The 16,206-nt window shown below is 37.4% G+C and overlaps 1 protein-coding gene across 1 annotated transcript in view; it reads right to left on the bottom strand.

Moving 5' to 3' along the window:
- The window catches only part of Dclk1 (doublecortin like kinase 1), a 325,307-nt gene that overhangs the window by 25,339 nt on the left and 283,762 nt on the right, over positions 1-16,206 (bottom strand). Inside the window, exons 12-15 of the mRNA XM_076871894.1 lie at positions 8,323-8,456; positions 6,393-6,470; positions 5,926-6,022; positions 3,021-3,101 (exon numbers count right to left, since the gene is read on the bottom strand). Coding sequence (XP_076728009.1) covers positions 3,021-3,101; positions 5,926-6,022; positions 6,393-6,470; positions 8,323-8,456 — 390 coding nt within the window. The remainder of the gene's footprint in view (positions 1-3,020; positions 3,102-5,925; positions 6,023-6,392; positions 6,471-8,322; positions 8,457-16,206) is intronic.

Below are 16,206 nucleotides of genomic sequence, written 5' to 3'. Positions count from 1 at the left end.
ATCTCCTTATGGCATTCAAACAGGATCTTTATTTAATGATTATTACTTAAACATTACTCTTAATTTTAGAAAGTGCTTTTAGGGAATCTGTAAGGAAAATCTGAAAAAAAAAATAGTAGAAATCCAAGTTCCAGAGGGAGCCATTGAAGATAACTGCCAGCAAGATGGGACCATGTGTGCAAAGCAGGTAGAGGAGGCAGAAAGTTAATGCTAAGAAAATGAGCACCTAGGTTTTCAAAGGTAGGAGCCAGAAGTCTTCTTAATTTTCTTTTTCTACCCTAGTTGTGTTGGGATAATATTGATAGAACACTATTTATCCTGAAGTCAAGGTAAGCATTTCTCTTGTTTCTAATTGAATTCTAGACCCCTCATGTACAGATTTGCTCACATTCACAAAGTCACCTTTCAGCTGATGTCCATGTCGGCTGGAGCTGACCCTACTGGACATCTCCTTTCCAGCCTCCTGCAGGACTGAGCTCTGGCATTGTTCCAGGAAACTTCCATGGCAACCTCCCCACAGAGGCTGGATAGGCCAGCCCTGCTCACTGCCCTTAACTGTGGCTGCATCAGACATTGCTCCTGAGAGCGGGTCTGGCAGGCAGTAAAAATAAAATGTATTTAGGAATCTAAAATGGCTCTTTGTCACCCATTAATCTCTTCCTTCTGTGGCTCATGATGATTTTTTTTTTAAAGACCTGACTTCTTTTTTTCTTTTATAACTTTATTTATTTATTTTTTTTTAAGTATGGGGTGCTGAGGATCAAACCCAGTGCCTCACATATGCTGGGCAATCACTCTACCACAACCCCAGCCCTCATAATGAGTTTTTGAAAGCCACATTTCATGTTCAGGTTTTCCAGTTTATTTTGTGTGGTCAATCTGTCTCAGTCTTTCTAGGCCTAATGTGCAATTGGACAAGTTGTGGACCTTGGCATTTCGTTAGTCCATGTTGACTGTCAGATCAACTGCTGTCTTCAAGAGAGCCTGGAGCTAGCTTGTGGCATTTCTTACCTGAACACGTAAGGGAAAGGCACCATGACAGACTAAGTTAGTATGGAAAGGTTGCTAACTTGTATTCACAATGACCACAATATTGCTGATGTCCACAATGTGCCCTTATTCAAAATTCACAGTGCTTCATGTTTAACAAAAGGAGGAGAGAGGTAGGATAGTGAGAATATCTGACAACAAATTCTGGCTCTATTGCAAGCTTAGATAGTTGGAGAAAACAACTCCCACAATGTCAGTGTCCTTATCTGTAAAATGGGGACAATAATATTGGCTCTGCCTATCTCCTTGGCTTTTTATTATACTTAAATAACATGCATCCTTCTCACTTCACAGAGAAAGATAATGCAAATGTTGCTGAGGCTCCAAGTGAGAACTCTTGGATGTGATAGCCCACTATCCCAGATACTGAGGGGATTAATATTTTTGTACATCTTTACATCAATTAGAACACTCTGCTCTATGAAAAGACTTAAAGTAAGCCTCAGCTGCAAATCTCGATGCATTCATATTCATTTGTATTCTCCTGTCATATAAATATAACCTTGCAGCGGATTGTGAAGAATCACATGCACACATAACACCTAAATCCATGGCTACCAAGTTGGAGAACATGAATACGATTCCAAGCTCCTGATACCTCACATGTTGGTACCTCACCTTTTGACTGTGCTTGCAATCATGGCTTGTCCTCCATAATTAGTTACTTTGGAAAAAAAAAACACTTGACTGCCTGCCAAGATGACAATTCAGAGGAAGAGAACATTTTGTTGCCAGATCATTCATGCAGTAGGCTGGCAACATTGATATCAATGAGCTAACAATTTTATGAATGCCCATTTCTTTTGGTCCATATACATGTCTATAACCAAATCTATCATGTGTCTTCTGGTAAGAAGAACCAGTCAGTTTCAATGGGAATAACATCTTCAAAAGTTAAAGGAAAGATCAACTTTTGGAATTACAAATATATAGCTTGCAATTGATTAAAAAATGAAAATAAGTTAATATCTAAATAAATTTCATAAAAATAGTTTTAATAGAAAAAAAGCATTATTCATGTTAAAGCATCAGTAGTCCTTTCTTTGACTATGATCTTACAATTTAAAGCTAGATTTCTTAATTAAACGTTTTATAAAGTCACATTATAAAAACACTAAATTTTCACTTTGACAGATGAAAGGAAAAATGGATTTTACCTAAATCTGCAGACAGTTAGGGAGTGTCCCCATCTGTCAATGGGGATTACAACAGCAGCTAGATTAGTAAGATATAAAGTTGTGGGGAAGAACACAGTTAATGTATATGAGGTGCATAAAACAGGACTGTCGACTCTTGAAGTTGAGCAGTCTGTGTAAACTACTATTATTATTTGTCCGAACAAATCTTATCAGTTGTAGAGACACAAGGTCAAAAAAATAAAAAAAGAAAAAATAATGACTCTGTTCTGGAAAATTCTTTCCTAGCTAAAGAAATGTCACTAGAATCTTATACTCAAAGGACAGACATAGAAGCAGCAGGTTGGAGCTCGGAGAAATGCAGAGCTTCAGACCTGCTGCATTAGTAATTGTATTTTAGGATCTCTCATGGGGTTTGTGAGCACACTCAAGTTTAGGAAATACTGCCTGGAGTGCTCCTGGGTACATGTATAAACCCCCCTGGAGTCATTTGTGCTTTGGAAGGAAGGACACAGTAATAGGACTGATTCAGAAAACCTGCTCTGTCTTATTGATGATTATTCACCTGCAATCTGGACCACAGATAGTAGGTTGTGGGGTAGGGGATGTGGATCACCTGTCCCTTTCCAGTTAGAAGGCGTCCTATTGGAATCAAATGAAATGGACACATCAGATACCCTCAGGGAACGAATGTAGGATTCTGTAAATGGTCTGGCTCATTTAGGGGAAGGAACAAACCCAAGCACTATAGGAGGCAATATCCTTAGGAAATCTGCAAGCAGTTTTTCAAAGGAAGGCTAGGTGTGCATAGAGGGAGGGAAGTAAGTCACTTACATTAACCCAGGGATGCTCAAGGACCTGCACAGCTGAAAATCGCTGATCCACATTGACCAACAGCATCATGGTAATGAGCTCCTGTGAAGGGGAACATTAGACTCCATTTATTTGACTTTGAAGGTGAAAAGCTGGGTGTTTGCAAATGTGGGCTTTCTCTTCCTTTTGGAAAAGCATTTGTAAAAACCCTTAATCTTAATTATATCAACTCCACTTACCTGAATAACATCTTCAAAAGTTAAATAAAAGATCAACTTTTGGAATTACAAATATATAGCTTGCAATTGATAAAAAATGAAAATAAGTTAATATTTAAATAAATTTCATAAAAATAGTTTTAATAGAAAAAAAGCATTATTCATGTTAAAGCATCAGTAGTCCTTTCTTTGACTATGATCTTACAATTTAAAGCCAGATTTCTTAATTAAACATTTTATAAAGTCACATTATAAAAACACTAAATTTTCACTTTGATAGATGAAAGGAAAAATGGATTTTACCTAATCTGCAGACAGGATATTTAGGCTTGAAAGAAAGGAATAAAAAAAAAAATGTAGAATTTCCAATAGTTAGTTGGTAAAATAGAACTTTTAGGAGGTTGGTGCTACAGACTGTACCAGGGGCTCATGTATATTAAACATGTGTTCTACCACTGAGTTACATCCCCAGCCCAAGAGAATTATCCTTTAGTAGCCAAATGATTCTAAGGAAATGTGTTAAAGTTGCTTCAAAATTTTCCAGACTATCAATACAAAGAAAGTGAAACTATTAAGAGGTAAGTGACTTGAAGATGCTGCAATAAAATTTTCCTGTGAGTTCAAAGTGATTTGGACCTTCCCTATGAGCTCAAAGTGATTTGGACCAGAATGGCACAGCTCTCTCTGGTCAATTTGTCAAACATTTGCCCACTTTTGGAAGTTCCAAATAACACAATGGTTAGATAGGCATTATCTGGTTTTTTATGTATGTTTCTTATTATGGAATGGGAATGACTGATTTCCATTGATGTCGAATCTACCTTAGCTTCCTACCAAGCTTTCCATTCACTTTCTGGCTTGGATCAAGACTTTTTAAAGCCGTGACTGTGTATGGTGCTCTCCGCCAGGTGCTGTGAGGATAAAGGAGATGGTCCCATTTGTCAGTAACCATAAGATTGCAGGTATAGAGCTAGAGCATTAAGAGTTGGGCAGATTCCCGAAAAGCCTGCTTACAGGTGACAGTGCTCCAACCCTACCCCAACACCACCCCAGTTCCTTTTACCTCTGGCCTTTCTTCTGACATTTCTCTTATTTCCCTACATTTCCCTAAGTCCAGATGTGGATTCTTGGACAGTTGAAGTAAATGAGAGACTTGTGCCCAATATGCATCATTTCCTATGCAAAGGGGTTAGATCCAAGGGGTTTAGTTTTAATTTGTACCTACACTCAGGATATAGCAAAAGGAAAGCATACCCATTGAACAACCAAAAGATGATTATTTTCAACATCAAATTTTCAAAAATGTAAGTCAATGCTTGTAACATGATACAGGTTGAGTATCCCTTATTCAAAAATCTTGGGACTAGAATGCTTCAGATTTAAAATTGTTTTCTTTTTTATTTAATTTTAGAATATTTGCATTACATAAAGAGATATTTTGGGAATGAAACCCAAATTTAAATACAAAATTCATTATTTCATATGCACCTTATACATATTTATAGCTTCAAGATAATGTTACACAATACCTTTAGTGCACCTATGTTATGACTACAATCCATCACATGATGTCAGGTGTGGAATTTTCCACTTAGGAGATCATGTTGGTGCTCAAAAAGTTCAGATTTTGAAGCATTTTGGATTTTCAAATTAGGGATATTCAATCTACATAAATTTAAAAGAGATCAATTACAAGGTTTTGCTTCCTTTCCAAAGTCTACAAATATGCCAGTGTAAGAATTTTATAGTCTTTTAGATGCTGATCTGTATTATTTTAAAAGTGTGTTAAAACATACATAAAATTTAGCATTCATCCATTTTTGAGTGAACATTTCAGTAGCACTCAGTGGCACTCAGTACATTCACATTATTATGCAACCATCACCACTATTAGTTCAGTGGGATAAACATTATATGTTTGAGTCCCTGCCTCTAAACAAACATAGCTTCCCCATAAATTCTTTGTTAATCATTTCAACCTAATGTTGAGGTTGAGCTTTCTTCCCTTTGATTGGTTAATTGCTTGACTCACTTATCCATACATTATTAATTTGTTGAATACATATTGATCACTAATTAGGTACCAGTTATGATTTAGGCACTGATGATACCACAATGAATAAAATGGACAAAAAATCCTTGCCTTCACAGAATTTGCATTGTATTAGGGAGAGTGTGGAAATAAATGACATGAATAGAACATATCCTCTATATCTATATATGTCTATTTACCTATGTAGGTGAGATAGGTAGTTACATGGTATACCAGATGGACGTAAGAGTTTACATTCTATAGAGAAAAATAAAGCAGATAAGGAGGATCAGGCAAGCCAGTTAAGGCTTAAGAGCTGCAATGGGAGATGGGGTGGTCTGGGAAGGCTTCACTGGGGAGATGATAAGACCTGAGAAGGGTGTAGCAATGTGCCATGCAGAAATCTGAGCTGGGCTCAAGCCTGGTGAGGAGGGAGCACAGAAAGAGGTTTTCACAATGTAACTGGAGTGACAACAAAGTAAAGTCACTTGGTAAGTGCTTGTTAGGATGGCCAAGAACTGATGGTTGGATGTCTGTGAAATCTTAGAAAACCGAGCAATTACAACTAAAAGGTATACAAATCACATTTATGATATCATTAGTCTCTTTGTGCACAATGATTTGGAATCAATAATTTCTCTAGGCTATAAGGAAGAGGCAGGCACTGGCAACCTACCTTTGCAGAATCAGAAACATTATCCCAGTACGGAGAAGGAAAGTCCACTTGCCCCATCAAGATCTGATCAAAAAGCACCTCCTGGTCATCACCACTTCTGTTTAGATGAACAACAAGGAGAAAATAGCACTAAAAGGTCAACTCAGGGCACGTTTCATCATTTTTTAATGCACTGAGCCCTTCCTTTCCCCATAAATGTGTAAAATGTGTGTTCTTAAAGCGATCAAAAACGTCAATATGTAACTGTTTGGGTAAATTAAGAAAGAATGAGTTTTTAAATTATATGAGGAAGATTTATGGAAGGTATATAAATTAGCATGCACAATATGGAAAAAACAACAGGCATTTCAAGTGAAGTTATTATGTTCTTTTCCTGCTTCAGGCCCCTTTGTTCAAGAAAGGCAAATGGATCATTCAGAGAATAGAGAAATACTCTGTTGGTGCTGAATAAAAATTGCTGCCCATACCCACGAAATGGAGGGAAACCACACAGCAGGATGTAAGTGATTACACCAGCTGCCCAGATGTCCACCTTGAGGCCATATCTGGAAAAATAAGTGATGTTAGAGTTAGCAAAGTCAGGCCAGGACAAATTATGGGGCATGCTAAAATAGATGAGTCTTCTATTCCACACCATAAAGGAGACTGAACAAAATAAAAAACCCAATGACAAACAGTAAACCAAAGCCCACCAGCTAAACAGAGTTCAAGGAAGTAAGTATAAAAAAATTAAAAGGACTATCTAAGGCATATGAATAAAAATGAGGGGCTGGGGTGGCTCAGTGGTAGAGCGATCGCCTAGCATATGTGAGGCCCTAGGTTCGATCCTCAGCACCACATAAAAACAAATAAATAAAATAAAGGCATTGATATAACTATAACTAAAAAATAAATATTTCTTAAAAATCAGAGCAATGCGTGCCTCGCAGACTCATGTCCAAATATCAATAAGTGAATGGTGTCAGCAAAAAGGTTTATTATAATCATACCAATTTTGAGATAGAAATGGACCTCACTCTCTAATTTTAGTAATCATAATTATTTGAAGAACATTCTCCAGCTTATGAAGAGCTAACATATATTATCCTATTTAGTTTTCCCAGTGACTTTGTGGGTTAGATAGGACAAATGTTACCTATTTTATAGAAGATAAAGCAGGTTCAGAGGGTGAATCTGTTGCTCAAGATAGCACCATTAGTAACAGAAATGGACTGTCTTCAAGGTCTTCAGGGCCCAACCAAATTCTCTTCCCACATCTCCTCAACCCTCCCAGCAGACTGTCAGAATATGTTCCAGTAGCAGATGTAGCTATGTCAGTGGCAGCACTTTCTGAGGGAGGTTAGGTAAGGTACAGATGTGGCCTCCAAAATCACTCAATTCTGACAAATAAAAAGTCCCCATTCTCTCATATCTCATCCTAGGAGTTTCCCTACTGGGGTTTCCTTCTCACCTTTTTTGTCTTTCTGCCCACTGGTTCTATGGTACAAGTAGAAAAATCGTCTTCGAGTGGTCACAGTGGATGACACTACCTGGATTCCCAAGTGTGGACTGAAATTGCTAATGAAAGAAAAAGGGGCTGTCCCTCCCAATTTCAGATCAACTTCAGCACCTCATGGCTCTGACTATGGCTGTTGGTAAGAAATGGGTTCTTAGCTGAAAAAGCCTTTCTTTCAGGCTAACCTGAGTTCAAATACTGACTTAGTCTCTAAGAGGTCATGAGCTTACAGGATACATAAGCCCTCAGAGATGAGTCTCAGTGGATCTATGTGCAAAATGGGAATAGTTCTTAATATTCACCAGAAGAACAAGAATTAAGTAAATGAGTTTAAGGGCTGGCCTGTATTAGGTCCTTAATAGTAATAAGTTATTTCACTTTCTCTCCCCATTTTAGTGTAGAGGTTTTCATTCCCCTGATTCTGTATAAAGAAACCAGCAAATTCTCAATGGTCCTCTGATGCCTGAGGGTGTTCACTCCACAGGAAATCAATGGATTTCCAAAAGGACCAAAACAGGACCAGAAATGTGTAAAGGTGGCTGAGAGAAATAACCACAGGAGAGTGTAATCACCACACAACAGTGTCTTTTTTTCTCCAAAAGCAAGTTAATTACCATCACTGTACCTTTCTCTGTTAGTCTGAACATTTTTTACTCTGGGGTTAATAACTTCCATTCTACCTTTAACAAAGCCCAAATGATAGCTTTAAACAAGATTGCAGTAATTGGTAACTTGATTGGGAAAGCATAGAAAATAGCTCCTACTATAAAAGTTAAAAAACAAAAACCAAAACCTGAGGGCTGATTCTGTCTGGATGGGCCAGAGTAGTACTATGTTTCTTATCATCAAGGTAGCCCAGTTCTTTTGTAAGCATAGAACCAAAACACAGAAGAAGCATTTACCCAGTCTCTGCAATTATTTCAGGAGCCACATATGTTGGGGTGCCACAGACTGTGTATAGGGGGCCATCTACAATGGTGGCCAATCCAAAGTCACCCAGCTTCAGGGATTTGCTGCCATCTTGGTGCTCATATACCTAAAATAAAAGTAAAAACACAATCACCTTAAAACTAAGAGCTCAAGGGCTTTTTGTTGATAAAACAAGGGTCAATATGGTTTAAATTTAATGTACATAATATTAAGAAATCAGGCAATTAGGCACAATATTTTTGTTTAGATGACTGCAAAGTTGGAAATATAGCCAATGGAAATTCGCTAAGTAAACAATGGTACATTCATACAATGGAATGTACATGGCCTTTAAAATGGTGATGTGAGGTTATACTCATTGTAATAAATTATGTTTGGAAGGTAAGGTAATAAGATTTCAGACTGGTTTGTATAAAATGTCTATTAAGTCAAAAAATAAAACAATATAGAAAATAAGTCTGAAAGAACACAGTTTTGTGGGTCTGTCTCTGGGTGGTAGGATTATAAAGATCTTTTTTTTTCTTCTTACCTGTATTTAATGCTTTCTACAGTTAAAGTTGATTTGAATAGTAAAATGAGGCATAGAAAGTCTCTTGTGCTTTATTTTATGAAAATAATTACTTCTTTATCCCAATATATGAGAAGCTTTAAATATGTCTTTTTTTAAGTAACTACACAAAAAAACTACACGCATATTAAAATACTTTATTTTCAGTGCCCTACATTTCCGACAAGATCTATTTACATTTTTTATTAATAATTGAGAGGGATATTAACATTTCATTTTACCTGTGGCAATTTGGAAAGATTTATCAGGTGCAGAGTCAGCATTCTGTCCAGGTTTCCTTATTAAGGCAGTAAAAGTTTCTAGTCTTTCACCCAACAAATCAAAAAAAGGATGCCTATGACTGTAGGCAAGTATTTATATGCTTTAATTCTAGTCTGTGATCAAACCAAAAGGATATGCTCTAAAAAGTATCCCAAACAACTTCATTGATTAGAAAGAAAGGATCAAAGGGCATTCAGAACTCTTACTCAGTGCCCTCTGGAATCAACAGGATAAAGAAAAGAAAACCGCAGTACATTTCTGGTATTTCTAGGAAGGGCAATCTTTCAGAGATGCCTCAAGGAAATGAAATTTTCCTCATACATCAAAATAATTCATGCAGTAAGTCGAGGCTCGCATGTTCTTCTGTTATCACTCTATGATCATCTGGTACGTGCTGAAGCAGTCTGCACCTCCTGCACAGCAAGACATATCTCCACACATCAGGAGTGCTGCTACTGTTCACATGCATATCCTCCTTCCTTTGGAAAAACTTGATTCACTTTGCATTCCACTATAGCACAAAGTGCAGATGTTTGGCCAGCTAAGCTGCAGAATCAGCAATGACCATTTGCATCCAACTATTTTGGCAGCAGCAGTGGTCAGATTCTTCTCTCTAGAGAGGCTGGGTAGAAATTATTCTTTTATATCTGTTCACATTCAGAACATGGAGTCTTTTCCCTCAGAGCTCTGGATCACTATCTAGTTTGGGCTGCCCTGGTGCAGGCATCCAAAGAGTGGGGGATCACCTGCTTGGGTGTTAGGGGAAAGACAGCCATGTGTCTGGTGGGATGGACACTTAATGAAGCAGCTGTGCAGCCCTGGTCACCATAAACAGGTCTGGGTTAGGACTTGGAGGCATCAGAACTGCAAAACACAGTATTGTCCTCAGCCTAAATGTTCTCAGGACAAAGAAACCCCTAAATTGTAGTCCCATTGTGCTGGACATTCTGGTCATCTAAACAACAAGCAAATGTTTTTCATGAAAAGAAATATGAGATGGAAACATCTACTAGATCATCTGTCTAGTTTACTTCCCCTGTAGAGCAAAATTGTTTACTTCCTTAGTTCCCTTTTGTTACTAGTAACCTTTCTAAAATGCAAAATAACCTCTTGCTTTGATGTTCTGCTAGGTCCAAACATTCATGATGTGTGCTTTGGGAGATGGTACAGATTTTGATCTATTCAACCCCATTTATTCAGGAGTTCTGTAGATTTTTTTTTTTAAAACAGTGTCTATATCACCTAATTTATTCAAAAGTTAGATAAAACCAGATGTTGGGGAATCCAATCATTAAATACCATTAAAGTTCTGAATATGACCATGTAATTCTCTGACATGGAGCAAGGGTTTTATTTTTGAACCTATATTTTATCAGGAATTCCATGTAACATATGGCCATATATTAATTATATTTTATATAGATGAGCAATAAAGTCCAAACTTCTCATAACTGAGAAAAACTCAAAGCCCTGTGTTCAATCCCAGCCCAGCACAACAAGCAAAAGAAAAAGTATACATTAAAAAGCTACATAAATGAGGAAAGCAAGGAAAACCTAAAAGTAGTAATACTTCTAAAACACCAAAGCCATTTAAATGAAGTATATTGAATTTATAATTTTAATGTTCTGTTTTCTCCTTCTTTAGTCACTTATCCAATGCCCCCTCCTGTTTTTTGTTTTTTGTTGGTTTTTTATTTTTTTATTTTTTTTTTGCTTAGAACATTCATGAACATAAAGAGATTGGACTGATACTTAGGAGAGACAAAAAGAGCTTACAGACAAAGACCTTTTCCATGTAATTGAAAACATTGCAAGACTGAAGTACATTAGAAATGTGTCAACAAAATATTTTTGCAGGTGAATAAATGTCCAGTCCTCTGGTTTTAGAATTCTGTTTAACTTATTGTCAGGCAGGGCAGGAAACAAGGTTACTTTGGGGCTTTCTCTGTCAACACTTTGGGAGAATGATGGAGAAGAATTTATTCCAGTGTTTCTTCTCCTCCAATTGGAGAGTCCCTTTCTGAAGTGGCATAATGAGTTCTCTCACCCTAGCCCTCACCATGAGTGTCTGCTGCAACCTGAGCTCTGTTCACCCTCATCTCTTCCTGAGCCAGTTTCAGAGGGGCATGAGAGAGGCCATTTGCAAATACCATTAAAACTTTGTTATACATCATAGATTGCTCAAAACATCTGTTTCAAGAGTGCATGCACATACTGGTGCACAAGCATGCGTGTGTGCGCACACACATCCTTGCAAAACCATCTCTATAAAGTATTTTCCCAAATGGCGGCTGTAAATTCACTTTGAATCAAGTTTTTAATTGAAAGTTAGAAATCAGAAAAGCTTCTCACCAGTTCCTATCTTAAAGGCTGAGTCCTTGGCTTACTGTACTCTCAGAGTCATTCTGTTCCTCAGTATGCCTGCTCATCTTGACCATCTTTCAGAAAGGACATTAGCAGGCTGCAAGTATAGACTTGGACAACCTGATTCAGCAAGTGGGGTTCTGGTGTCAGAGGAACTTCTTACTATAACTGTGTTTTAAAGCCTCTATAAAACATGACCCACACATGAAGTGGGAGTACAACAATTGTCAGTCAAGGAGATCTCACAACATGAGATACAATGTTCAGCCCAGGTCCTTTAAATACTATAGATGTTCCCCCACATCTTAAACACTGAGGGACTATTAAAGAGATGAGGATTAGTGCAAATTACCCAGTATGTAGTGCTTTCACTGTTTTAACTAAGCAATAAAACTGTGTAATTGTACAACACTAATTGAATGCAGCTACACATAATTGTGGGCTGCCATATGTATCCTATTACCATAAAGACTGTCAGTATTTTGTAAGCTACTCTTGTGATCATTGCAGATGGCTATAGTCAGAGAAGTTGTTCTCTAGGGTTTATTATATGGCTATAAAGATATCCCATGATTTGACAGACTAAGTGTGTTAAATGGCAACAATTATGAAAAAGGTTCCAATTAAAAGCTGAAGTCATGTTACCCAAGAAGAGCTAAAGTGAGAGGTCAGGTGTGTGGATTTTGAGCATACTGGTATTTCTCTTTTAAAAAAAAAGGATTTTATTTTGCATCTTTTCTGTTTTGGGGGGGTTTTGCACCCGTGATAACTTGCTGAACAGTAGATGTTTGGGCATATGCCTGACTTCCCTTGGATGGGAAACTGAGACCATTTGGAAAAGTTATTTGAAAAAAATAAAACATTTAATACATAGCCATAAAAATGCAGCCGGTGGCCATAAAATATTATGAAAATTCACAGATAACCTAAACCCAGTCAAATGGTTTCTGAGATTCCCATAATTGAGACTAAAAGCTGACTAGTATAACAGATGTGTTGGAACAAACACAATTCTTAATGTTGCTACAAATTCAAGGATAGCCCTGTTGAAATGTTGGCTAATGAATCATTAGTAACCACTGAAATAGTTTTCACAGAGGAGCTCAATAGGTACTAAAAATTATTTCACCAAATAGAATTGGACAAAAGTGGCATGAAATTGACAAAGCCATGAAAAAGGTCAATTTACTTTTTAACATATACGGTATCCCTTTAAAAAGACATTGATTTTCCTCCAGCCACAGTGCATGTCCTTTGTGATGCTTTCTAAGGAAAAAGGATTAAACTTAAATCTTTAAGAAGCAAAGCATAACAACATTTAAACTGGGAGTTATTTTGCAAAATGCACTTACGGTCGCACATTTTTGAATTAGAACTTGTGGAAAAAAATACACTGCAATTAAAAAAAAATCATATCCACATGCAAATATTTATGAAATCCAAGTTAAATAAAATAATAAAGCAATAAAAGTTGCATAAAGGAGGAGAAGGGAAACAACGTTAAAGAGAGAGATAAAATTGCTTCTCTTAGGTTTTCTACTGGAGATAGCTGGGAAGATGGAGAACGGAAACTCCAAGAAACCTGATTCTCATCCTCAATTTAAAATAGTCATGAAACCATCAAAAAGGAGTTCTAAGCAGCTGCAGTGAGATACATAAACATCACACTCCAGATCCTGTTGGGAATTGTATCCTAGGATTTTGCCAAAACTGTGGGAACTCAGAATCATCTAAAGATTTTATTATGTTTTTTGTCACATGATTGATATCTAATATGCCATTGTGGAAAACTTAGAAAAGTCAGGTCACTGTGGAGGAAGAGGAACCCAACTCACCTATAATCTCCACACTCAGAAATAACCATTAACATTGTGTCTTGTGGACTTTCAGAGCTTTCTTTCCCTTTCTTTCTTGCTCTTCTTTTTCCCACTGGATAATACATCCTGAATGTTTTCCCAAGTGAGTAAGTATAAACATGTAGAATTATTTTCGGTGGCTGCTGGAGATTCCATTATATGGAAACACTATAATAATAATAATCCCCACTATAACTACTACCACCACCATTTATTGAGCACAGGGGATGTGCCAGCCACAGTGATGAGGATAATGTGTGCATTGTACCCTTTGATCCCTACAATAATCGTATTAATTGGAAATACTGTTAGTGAAATTTTTAAGGTAAGAAAATGGAGGTTCAGCGACATTAAGTAACATGCCCAATGTTACACAGCTAGTAAGTAACAGAGCCAGAACTTAAAGTCGGATATAGCAGATTCTGTGATTCTAACCAGAATGTCTTCCTGCCACACCATCATGTTACTGTTTAACTCCTCAGTACCCTGAGGCAAGTTGTTTCAATATATACTGTTTTTCCCCCTATTCTAAAAAACACTGAGATGAACATCCCTACACACACACACACACACACACACACACACAGAGGCACATTCCTATGTACATAGCTAATTTTCTCTTGGTTATGTTTCTAGAAGTGGAATTATTGGGTCACAGGGTTCAGGTATATTGTTTAAGCTTTGACTGTCTATTACCAAGTTGCCTTTCAGAAAGGTTTTATTGAGTTATTCCTCCATCGATACATATCCAATGACTGGGAAGCAGTTATCTTGAAGAAGGTCCTCGAAGAACAAGGGCCCTCAGTCAATGCTTAGTTTAGAAACTGGCACACTGTTGTTTCAAACTACATAATGTTTCAGGAAAATGTTTGGCTTCTGTTTTCCCTTAACCTTCATCCACATTCAGAAAGCAGAAGTATATTTTCTAGGCACCCACAAAAGAGGGATCCTTTAGTTTCTGCTTAGACATCTACAATGTCTATTTGAGAAAGGCCATTTAATTTTCAAACAGGTATAATGGTTAGAAAGGTTTTCTTCATATTAGCCCTAAATATTTTGCCCATTAATCTCTTCTCTTTTCTTTACTCAGTGCTGTCAATATATACATACAGCCCCCCAAAATTTCTCTTGACTTCTACTTGACAACTTTTCAGATATCTGATGAAGCCCATCCCTTGTCTGGGTGAATTCAGGTCCCTGTTATAATATGTCAGGTAGTGTGGAGTGAGCAGTCAGAAGACTCTCTTGATGGACACTCAGTGAGAGAACTCTAAGGGCACATTAATAGTCCTAGCAGCCGTGTCCCCCTGAGACTCACACTGAACTAGAGTTGACACATGGCCCTTCTGACCTGCAACCAGGCCAAGTTTTCCCATTATTCCTTTTTTGTAATTATCAATAAAACAACTATGCTAGAACCAGCGAGTTCATAGAGATCTGTTTATTTCTCATGAAATTTCACCTTACTGATTTTGAACCTTTATAAAGCCAAAGGTATCCTTGGATCTCAGTTCTGTCATTATTTGGTATAATACATCTTCATTCAAGACAGAGTCAATGTTGATTAGGGCAGGGCTAGAGATATAATCGTGGAAGACTGCTGTCTCTTTCTCTGGGTAATCACCAATCCATAATCAACACACTCTGGTTGCCCACGTGCACACTATAATTTGTCTTCCATATCTGAGTCTGAATATGCAGATCAAAAACATTTGAGAAAAATAACTACCTGTACTGAACATGTAAAAAGTTTTCCTCATCACTGTTCCCTAAACAATGCAGTATAACAACTATTTATATAGCATCTACTTTGTATGAAGTATTATAAGTGATTTGGAGATGATTTAAAATATACAAAAGAATGTATGTAGGTTCTATGTAAATATTATGCCATTTTATATAAGGGACTTGAGCCTCACAGATTTGGGGCTATCCACAGGGAGTCCTGGAACCAATCCCCTATGGATCTTTAGGGACAACTGTATAAGGTGCTGAGGACAAATCTACCCAGGTGTGTTTTTGTTCATGACCTCTAGATATTCTGCATGTAAGGCACTCACTTTGTCTACCAATGCTAGCTATTCTACAATGAAATGGATTGATTTGGGGACAAGAGTCTTGGGTTTAAGGCAGAAATCCATTATCTCGTGAGCTTGGTTGTCATCATGAAAGGATATTAAGAAGAGTTAAAGAAGAATTACAAGATAAACTGTGATCATTCCTTGGGGTTAACAGGAAGAATTTGTGGCTAGATATCATCCATTGAATGAAATAAGAATGATGAGCTGTACATGTTGCTTGGGGGGCAGGTAGGAGCAGGCACAAACGCTCATCAGACAGCTTCTAACAGAACATTTCTAACCAAGAGAGACAGAGTCTCTGAGAAACTGCCTTCTTCTGGAGATTACAGCAGAGTTTGGGAGGGAAAAGGTTTTAAATATAAATTTTTTTATGTTTGAAGACAATGACTATATTTACATCTTCAATCTAATGAAAAATAGTGATAGAAGTTATACTTTTGCAGTAAAGACTGAATTTCCTAAGGAGATATTTGTGTATACATTTTTAAAAGACCTGCCCAGTTCCCTGGAAGAAACACTAGGTGCTATTGAGGATATTTGCTGCTAAGGGTGCAAGTGTGCCATCTAGTGGTGACTCCTTTGAACTGAAGGCATTAAATACTAGTTAGGGTTGTTTGTAAAACAAGTTCCTTCAGTCCTAAACTATCATGGTGCGTGCGCGCGCGCGCACACACACACACACACACACACACACACACACACACACACAGCGATCCTGTGAATAAG

This window comes from Callospermophilus lateralis, chromosome 12 (genome assembly GCF_048772815.1).
Source record: "Callospermophilus lateralis isolate mCalLat2 chromosome 12, mCalLat2.hap1, whole genome shotgun sequence".
Taxonomy (NCBI): domain Eukaryota; kingdom Metazoa; phylum Chordata; class Mammalia; order Rodentia; family Sciuridae; genus Callospermophilus; species Callospermophilus lateralis.
This window is presented reverse-complemented; position numbering and strand designations above follow the sequence as displayed.